General features: G+C 34.1%; 1 protein-coding gene across 1 annotated transcript; it reads right to left on the minus strand.

Annotated features, from left to right (window-relative positions):
* Positions 1-13: 13 nt before the first annotated feature.
* On the minus strand, positions 14-3,112 carry LOC148603141 (uncharacterized). The gene is made up of 4 exons (XM_088553850.1): positions 2,969-3,112; positions 1,712-1,864; positions 1,070-1,237; positions 14-227 (listed from the first exon to the last, which is right to left on the minus strand). The coding sequence occupies exons 1-4, from the start codon at positions 2,991-2,993 to the stop codon at positions 40-42; spliced, it is 534 nt and encodes a 177-aa protein (XP_088409976.1). The 5' UTR covers positions 2,994-3,112; the 3' UTR covers positions 14-39.
* Between the last annotated feature and the right edge of the window lie 7,487 nt (positions 3,113-10,599).

Genomic DNA, 10,599 nt, shown 5'->3' on the forward strand with positions numbered 1-10,599 from the left:
AAATGCTTGAAGCTATTGTCGAAATGAGTTATATTTTATTCATCCTACTACTGCAGATCCTTTAGTGTTACAAATTCCTTGTGTACAAATAAAAGGTCCTTGGTAGTTTCCTATTCCAACACATGTGCAAGTATTACAGCCATCACGTGCTTCCCATAAAGCACCGAGATTATACCAATTTCCGTTGTCGTTACAGTTCCCATATAATGGTTCAGTACTAGGCTTTGCTGAAACAAAATTAAAAATGATTTTTATCATTTACACTTACTAAAGTCGATACTATAAACGAATAATTAATTTTTGCGGTTTCTAATTTTCGCGGATTCTGTCAAGGGAACATTTTCGCGGTTATAAAAAAAAATAATAGCTTTGTATGGAGTTAAAATCATTTTCGCATGTACTATTTATCGCGGTTTTCTGTCCACCGCGAAAATGAATACCTTTACAGTATTTAATTTTAAAAAATAAAATATTTTTTTCGTAATAAAATCGATCTTAACTAAATAAAGATGATATGTGCAACAAGTCTGAAGCTATGTCAGTGTAATAAACAAAAAAAAACATCTGGAGAATGCATATCGTTGACGTCATCTACTTCCTAGATGAGTTGTTTTCCTTTTTACTCGGAAGTCAGGTGACTCTTGAGTCTTATAACAATCTGATGTCGATCAAGAGGACATCCGTTTCATAACCGCCCTAAAAGTACTTCCACCTCGAAAGAGATTTTAACAGTATACGATTGAATTTTTTTAATTATTGATTATCAAAGAAAAATTCAAATTACTTGTATAGAAGTTTGAACTATAATATATCAATTACTTTGATATCCTCTGTCATATTTATAAATGGATACATTTGTTTTTCTCCTTTGCAGATTGTTTTAGGTTTGAATTTTTCGATTTTTCGAGCTTGTAGACGTCTTATAAAAAGCATCGAAATACCAGATATACCCTATGCTATGAAGATTGCCCATTTAAGTTACTTCTGACCTATGAAAAAGAGGGAAAATATATCGCAACCCTTTCTTCATTATATCTTGCATACAATCAATTCTAATGTCATTTCCTACCAAATCCAGTGTTGGCACATGCACTCTTTGTACAAAAAGCCCCATGTTGTGTACATCTACAAGTATTACAGCCATCAACAGTCGCAATTTTCTCATCCACGCCATATGTTGTTACGTTGCCAGGGTACCCATAAATACACATTACATCACCATTACTGAATTTGTGTCCTACAGTACGACAATGATATATAAAAATTAAGGATGAATCATATAGATTTATGTTAACCTGTCCGTGATCGTTTGGCATGCAATGAAACTTTAATAGAATAGTGCGACTCTTTAAAAATCGTTACAGGTTTTAAAAAAATGTCAGAAAGAGATTTTGCGCATTGCTATTTTTACGAAGAAAGCGTAACTAATATATTTTAATAGGGAAAAGAGTGTAAACATTTTTTTTCAAATTGTATTTGAAAACGCGTGTACAGGAACGCCGAGTATTGCAGTGCTTTTCTTTTCGATTTCCGCCTATAACAGCAATTGATAAACAATTCAAGGAGCAAAATTTAACTACTCTTAGAATACCAGTCATTATTCTTAATCTAAGCATTTGTAACAATAATAAAATTTTACATTCACGGTAAAAATTCTGTATAGTCCCATTCTTGCATTAATATGCATTTATCTCAATATCACTAATCTTACCGGAACTGTCACAAACGCCTTGTTTCCTCAGAGAAAACTTAATTTGCTCATGATATTCGTTCATAATACACACATGACATCCATCTTGACAGATATGCCCTATACTTGGTGCTCTCTGGGTGTACCCATTTATTTCGAAAGCTAGAAGAGTGACTAAAAACCAGAACAATTAAATTTCACAAATAAACTAATTTGTAATTTCAAAATGCAGTTGACGTTAGTCGTTTTTTTTTTCATTGACTTAATGTTACTGGTTATAATATAAATTTCCGACTTGAATGTACGAAAAGAAAACAGGTACCATTACCCAAGCAAACAGAAAACTGGCATTTTTACAAGCAAAGCTTGAAACATAAATGCAGAATATAAGCCCCAGTCACGACCATTAGAAGTTTTATATTTTCTTGGCTAGCTATTTCACTCCAACATGACAGTAGGGATGTAAAGAGGCAGTCCCTTTTTATTGCAAAATTTGTCATTTTTCATGTGTAAAATTGACAAAAATGGCAAATAATGTCCTAGCACATCCTTTTTCTGAGGAACTTCGGCTGGCACTCCACTTTTTGAAAGTGTCTGGATCCGCCCCTGCATGGAATGGATCTGAAGACATCCGGCAACCAAGTGCAACATGTAATTTTCACGTGCACTTTTCTTAAAAATTTAAATATCACTTATTAAGTGTAATCGACGATAACTATCCAAAGAACCATAACTCTGTAACAACTCGTGTAAGGAAGAGTAATATAGGACTGGTAATTTAATTTGATAGTAGCAAGCCGTCTGATTGGTAGATTCGCTTAGGGCAAAGAGGATTATGTTCTATGAATTAACTTGGTTTTGTAACCGGAGTCCTCGATAAATTGTATTACATTCTGTTTAAGGACCAAAATACATTACTTTGGGCTGAAAATGAAAATTAAATCAAATTATAAGCCCATTATTAGGATTGTTTTTTTAAACCAGGTAATGCTTGAATAATCAACTTCGGGACAGTACGCCGCAGTTCATGAAGTGGGAGTGTCACAAAGTTGGTTATACCTCAAGTTAGAAACAAACCTTAAATAACCCGGGTCGTATGTGGAATCATTGCGATCAACAAATGAATGCTAGCTGTATATTAGTTTGATAGTTGAATCGAGTATTAAAAGGCGCAATGTCCGGTATAATACCCATATTAAACGGGGCACCTGTGTGGCATTGATAAATTGTACAATTATTTTTTGTGTGCCATAAAAATCATACTTTCATCAGACATACCTGTTAAAAGTATTGTAATCAACATTCTGTATAAATCAGTCCCATTAGATTACTTATCATTATCGACATGACAAGTTTGACGTATCAATCCTATATATAGAGAGCAAAATATTGCGCGTTTCTATACATAAAAAACTTTTTTCAAATTAGCCACTTTCATGTTCGTATTGAAACGTAAAAACCAAACACCTGCATAAAAGTTATACATTCACTTCGAATCTATGTTTCTTTTTATTTCCTCTTATTTATTGTTCATATCTTCTGTACTATTTTGACAACTGATTTTACCGATTTTGTTGACTAGCAATTTCATGCTGCCAATTTGTGTTGAATTATATCGGAAATAACGGACCGTTACCGAATCGGAAGGTAAAGCGCGCTATAAAACCTGGTTTAACCAACCTTTCATTTTCAAGTTAGGACTATGCATTGCGATGGTTTCAAACATTTTTACCCTAATATTGCCATCTGTTTGTAATGCGGACTTTCTTTTAGGTTATTCCTTTTGACTACTGCCTAGATTTATCAGTTCGGTGGTTTTGTTTTGTGTCTTCTGCTTCTGCCATGCATACGTCAACTTATTGATCATTTATAATATGGTGCAATTTATTACAACTAAAATGTTGCAGCCCACAAACAATTTATCTTAATAAATAGTGAGAAGTAAATAAAATGTTTAGAGATGAATTATATATAATACCTTATTTGTGAGTGCAGTATAATGCAAACATTTTTCTGAACATTTGGGTGCGTATTATGTATCATTACATAAGACTTGGACGATACAATCCCGGCAAAATACTTCTGATAGTTAAGCATTTCAGTAATGAAAACGTTTTCCTTGTTTTGATGCGTGACGACAGGAGTTCGTACATTTTTTTAATTGCGATTGCAACATAATTTGTCAGTTAAGAAAGCCAACGTACCATATCAGATTTTTAAAAAAATCAAATTGATCCGCGAATCGTATAACTGTATGAGATTTTTTTTTATCAAAAACGTTTCTATAAAACAATTGGGGGAATATTCATATATTTTAGTAAATTCAAAGGGTATCATATGTTATTGAATTTAAAAAAAAAATACTCAGAAAGCGATATAGTTCAATGAATATCATCATGTTATTACTTGCACAAGTGCGTTTTTTCACTTTCTATTCGACCAAAATTGTATTTCCAGCGTTTGCCCCCTCACACACACACACACACACACACACACCTTTTTGTAATATCTGGATTTTCAGTGATGTGAACCAACAATAAATTTGAGGCTTCACTTAATATGCCAAGAGTTGTCTGATCGGATACGTGTCATGTTGGCATTTTACGTACTCTCACAATCCATTGTACCGTTATTACCTGTGTTTATCATATTCCTGAAACGAAAAATTGCATGGCCTTTTTGTTACGGAGGAATCCAAGATGAAAAAAAATGATTTTTACCTTATAATGGTTTTTACACACAATATACATCTTATGTTTGTTCGTCATTGCCGGTGAGTAAGTATTGTGTTTTAAAAAAAAATAATATGCAATTCAACATTCATTAATAGAACACTTTGTAACTTTAAAGAATAATATGATAGATAACTAAAGCACCACTTCCATTAATCCATTAAACATCATTTAGAAACACAATTGCTTAATTTATTTTGTTTTCTTGGTGCTTTTTTCCACAATCCTTTCGGAAGAATTGGTCGCATTCCAAGAAGCACGGGATGTGAACAAACCTTGTATTAGTTCGCTAGCTTAAGCTTGAAATATTCTGAACTGTGTCCTTAATCATAGAAATGCTCGCCCATTTTTATACGACTGCAAAAAAAAATTGGTCGTATAATAGTATTATGCTATTGTCGTCTGTGGTTTGTGGGAACGACGCTGGATTTATGGACTAAAATGGGGTCTCAATTCTTGTCAAATCCGTATCTGGTGTCTTAAACGCACAACCACAATCTAAATTCAGAGGTGTGCATTTATTATGCTTAAATGGTGTGTCCGTACTTGCCTAAGCTGTTCAATGTTCAACCTCCGTGGTCGCATCCAGTTATGCGCACTTAGAATAAACTTGTTTCGTTTGCAAATTTTGCATAAGAACCCAGTATATGTAATATCAGCATAGTGTTTTTTTAATTTGACAGTTCCTTTCAATTCGGCATGTCTCATTTTGAGGATGGTGAACTTGGTGCCAGCAATTGCTTCAGCGATGATATCATGAACCTGTGAAGGATTTTTCATTCAGTCTATTTTTGGCATCATCCGTTTACTTCCACTAGTTTTCTGTGGAAAATCAAAATTTAAGTTAAACAACATTTTTATTGTTTGTTTTTTTTTTGCTCTGTACTTTCTGTTATATATAGACTTCTTTTTTATTTAGTACTTAACGTTCCATTTTTTTCTCAGCTTCATCAACATCTTTTCGGATGGAATGTACTCATTTCCTTTTCTTTTTTTTTGGAGGTCAAGGATACAGGTTATCAAATGAGTGTCGGACGAAAAAAAAACAAAACAAAAAATGATTTATTCTGGTGTGGCCTTTTTGACCCATTATAACTCAAAAACCATAGGAGATATCCGAAATCTGATTGAAAAATGCTGGCAGGGTTATTAATGAGGAATCCAATGAAGAATCCAATGAAATAAAAAAAAAATCAAAATCGGACCCAAAAAAAAGTTATGAAGATGTTTTTAGGCGTTGTCCAACTTTGACACCATCCCCCCCCCCAACTGGAAAAGGTCCAAAACACATACAATCTGCTGTATATTTGTTTAGTCGAATTAAATGAAGAACACATTAAAAATAGAATATTTAAAATCGAAAAAAAAACAATCTAGATGGGTTTTAATAAAATATGTATTTTACCCTTTTTGGCCCCTTTTTCTGAAGCAAAGTTCAAATTAAATAGGAATCTTCTTAGTTGTTGGTAAAATCATATCAACATTTCAGAACAATTTGTCAACCACAACGACGACGCGGACGACGACTGCGCCATAACATTATACGACCGCAAGTTTTTTTTTTTTCGTCGTAAAATAAAAGCGGGAGATTTCGCTCTCAAATTTTCTCAAAGAGGGAGATTTGTCAAGGTTTTTGTTTTCTCGAAATGTTTAGCAACAGACCTTATAAAATTACGGAACGAGTACATGTATTCGGAAACATCAACATACAGCTACATTAGAGATATAAAACCAAATAGGAAAGATTCACTTTATACGCTTTCACAATATGATTTCCAGGGGGGGGAGGTTGTTACTGACTTTTGTGCTTGTAGGTTTGTAAGCTTCTAATTTAATGAGCGTGTTTTACGTTTTTTTTAGCGCATCACGAATTTTGTTTTCATAATTCCTAACATTTTTCTCATGGGATCAAATTTCCTTCAAATCACTTTTGAATGGTTGAGGCCGAACTATTTATCATATCAGGATGTAATCTGATCATTTCAATTGACCAAAACGTACGAAAAATCAATATCGAATCGGATAGTTAAATAATAAAGCATGTCGTGTGTGTTATTTTATATAAAAAATTAAATAAGCACACTTCTTTTCACATGTAACAATTATAGAACGATGTACGTCGCAACACAAAAAAGACGTCAAATTTTGCCGCTTTCGACGTTACCAAAAATGACACCAACATCGTACGCTACGTCTACCAGTTTTTCTTTTTTTTTTAATACCTCATATGTCGTTCATCATTTTCCTTTTTTCTGTTCTCCCCATAACTGATGTACGCAGACGTTTACAGAAGTTTTTATCATGGGCATACGTTTCAGCAAGTTAGGGTACAATTTGTATAATCTGTGCATTTTATATATTCCTTAGCTTTAATATTTTGGTGTAGTGAAGAGGTCGTAATCGCAGAACATATCCGTACTTTTATGTTATGTACCTTTTTAAATAATCGCTTCCTTATATGCGTAGCCTAAAATAAATATAATGCTTTGTGAAGCTATTTCAGAAAAGAATATCCTATTTAAGTGAAAGCCATCCCACGTACAATTTGAAGATGGACTAGCTGAGGAAATTCAAAATTCAGATGAGTACATGTATGATTTAGATTCCATTATACGGAAAGGACACGGAAACTTCTTTCCTCTTCATCGTCCGAGTTCTTTACTGAATCAAGACCTACTGTAACTCACTGTCACCCATCTGAGTCACCTTCATGTAGTCATAAGTCGCCAAAACTCCTGCACTCTTCCTACTTTTGATGCGCAATTTTTGCTGTTGCAGACATTTTGTGACTCTTTTGAATCCGTCATTCGCCTAAATCCTTCACTCACTAAGTCCAAAAATTTTGCTGTTTGAAGGCACAATTGTCAGATGAAGCATTACGTACCATTGGTGGATTTTCTATCTCCAATGCCAACTATCAAGAGGCAATTCGATTACTTGGAGAATATGGACAAATCCGTAACATCACTAATACCCTTATGCGTGCTTTAATAGACCTACCCACACCATGCAGAAAATACTCTTTATAGTCTACGAAATGTCCGTGATAAAGTAGAGACTTATATCAGAAGTTTAGCAGCACTAGGAATATCAACAGATACTTTCGGAACATTACTTATTCCAATAGTTCTGAGGAAATTATACTGCACGAGATAATAATCAACGATACTAGACAGAATGGTAGGGATTCGTGGAATTTAGACACATTACGTAAATGTATTCTAATAGAGTGAATATTCTAGAAGCCGGGGAGCCCATACAACTGCAGAAGATATTCGGTGTCATACTCGACTCAAATGACCCTGGAACGAAGACAACGATCATAAGTGCAGCATCTTTTAAAGACATTAAGGAGGTAGACCTAGGGTAAGGGACACAACTCTTAAAAATAATTGGAACGTTTGTATTCAGCATTTTAAATCAATGTCATGTAAGCATCAACGTCACTTCGATTTCATTCTATGTCAAATGAAAGCTTGATAGGCTTTGGTGAAATTGAATATGATACAAACATATCACTGACTTCATGAGTTATGTCCCTTACCCTAGGTCTACCTCCTTAATTATCATCTAAAATAAAGACCCTATGTGTTTTATGGATAAATACATGACCCGTCGCTCTGCACGACGATAATTCAAAACTAGACCAACGCGTCTAGCAGTTATAGATAATAAGGAACTTTGTCGAAATTGTTTCAATGGTCATCAAATAGAAACTTGCAGATCCAAATTCAATTGCCGCTACTGCTCCCACAGACTTCAAAGCAGTTTAAGTATACACAGTTTAGAAACAGGCATACTCAGTGGTCATATCGGTATAGCAGTGTAATGGAGCAACTATTTTTATGCGGGGCAAGGACCAAATTTTTCGTCATGGATATTTGTGTGTGTGTGTGTGTGTGTGTTAAGACTACCTTGACTTTTTATTTTTGATTCCAGTCTGTCCTGATTTTTTTTCATGATACAACGATATACATACCTAATTTGTTTTTCAACAGATGGACCCTGCCTTTTTACCTTATGCTACCATTATGCCTTTTTCAAATTTAAACCTAGCCCGCTCCCCCACTAAAAATCAAACGGTTGCTCCCTAAAGCGTTACACTTTATCAGGAAGTGGCAAATATCTCCGTTTTCCATTTGATAGAATGGACATACCGGAGTGACTTGAATTGTGTTGGTTGAATTAGCTCAGGTTACTTTGGAGTATGTAGTTTCCTCTTAATTAATACTACCACGGCGTATTATACATCTTTTAGGTTATCGCTGACTGACATCCAAATTATATGGGTTTTGGCCAATTACTAGTTTTGAAGCGTCACAGAAATTAAGAGCCGATTTTTATAAGCGCAGTCAGATATATGATCTTCATATTCCAATAGTTGTTGACTGTTATTCTAACTTGACGCTTCTTTAGCTATATATGTTATTTTGAATAATGTTTTAAGTTTGGTAGGTCGTACAATTCGAGTAAATTGACTTTGTTTGTAAAACAGCTGTTCTAAGCAGTACAACTTAAAGACGTCCGTCGTATTACTTTTGTGTAATGTTGAAAAAATAACTTCTTAAGTGATGAAGTAGACGACCCATCACCTGATAATAAATGTGAGATTATTTGGGCTAGATTAGAAATTAAACCCAGAACTCTATATATCAGTGCATTCTATAATCCCAAAACAGCTGATGATAAAAGTTTACAACTGTTTGACAGATCCGTCCGAAGAGCTACACGAATTAAAAATGCAGCCCTGCTTATTGGTGGTACGAGAATTTTGCATTGAATGTATTGTTTATCCGCCATCTTGTTTCTATTGATATTTTGAAATGTTCCCTATTATCTCACAATTGAAGAGCTGAAATACCATGATTTCCCGCCATATTTCTGCTCTTTACCTTTACAAAAAGACAAAACCAGAAGTTCCGAATGAAAATGCTACAACTGGTACCACTGGAGCAACAAAAACCCTTAAACCAAATACCACTCATCACAAAATACACTATGACTTTGGAAATACATTAGATGATACTGGCTTAATACAACTGATTAATCAACCTACTAGAAAAAAAAATACACTTGATCTTGTGATTACGAACCTACCTAACCAAGTATCTCGTACAGATATATTTATTACCTGGTGTATCAGACCATGTCTTTATAGAATTTAATGCCACACCATCAAGGCTGAAGCAAGCACCCGAAATATACCAATATATAGTAAGGCAAAATAGGAAGACATGAAAACAGAAATACAGCATTTATATGGTAACATCAAAAGTAAAATTGACACACTAGCAGTTGAAGATCTTTGGCAAGAATTTTAAAAATAATTAAGTCAGATGACAGCCATATATATTCCACAAAAAAGCTTACAAAAACATACACTTCCCTGGATAACACCTGAATTACAAAAACACATGAAAACACGAGACCGCCTATACAAAAAAAAATGAAAAAATCTGGTAGAAATGACCTAAGAGAGCGATACAAAAATTCTAAACATAACATAGAAAAACTGTTAAGACAGTCTTATTGGCATTACATAGAAGATATAGTCATCCCAAAACAAGAACAAGGAGGTTTCTCCACTATGAAAACAATTCGGGTTATATATCAAGTTTCAGAAAACAGATTAGGTGGGAGTTGGACCATTTAAGAAAAATGGTCAACTTATTACAGATGATAAACAAAAATCTGATGCATTAAATAGCCAATTTCAATCCGTCTTCTCAACACCAGATAATATTGCAGAATCTTAATTCAGCGATCAAAATTACATGACAGATGGAAAAAACATATCCTGTTATGAATGATATTAAAATTACAGTCCCAGACATAACTAAGCTCTTACAGAATCTAAACCCATCAAAAGCCTGCGCACCTGATCAGATCAAACCTCGCGTTCTCAAAGAACTAGCAATTGATATATCACCAATTCTCTGTCTTATATATCAAAAATAATTAAATACAGGTGAAGTACCCTCTGACTGGAAAACAGCACATGTCGCTCCAATTTACAAGAAAGGGTCTAAATATAATCCTGAAAATTATAAATATCCTTGACATGCATTTGCTACAAAATATTAGAGCATGTTATAGTTAGTGCCTTCATAAACCATCCAGATGAAAACAACATTTTATATCCACTTCAACACGGCTTTCGGCGACGAAGATCTTGTG

Source organism: Perna viridis, chromosome 11 (assembly GCF_037379345.1).
Source record: "Perna viridis isolate PV_CMFRI_1.1 ecotype Kerala chromosome 11, ASM3737934v1, whole genome shotgun sequence".
Lineage (NCBI taxonomy): Eukaryota > Metazoa > Mollusca > Bivalvia > Mytilida > Mytilidae > Perna > Perna viridis.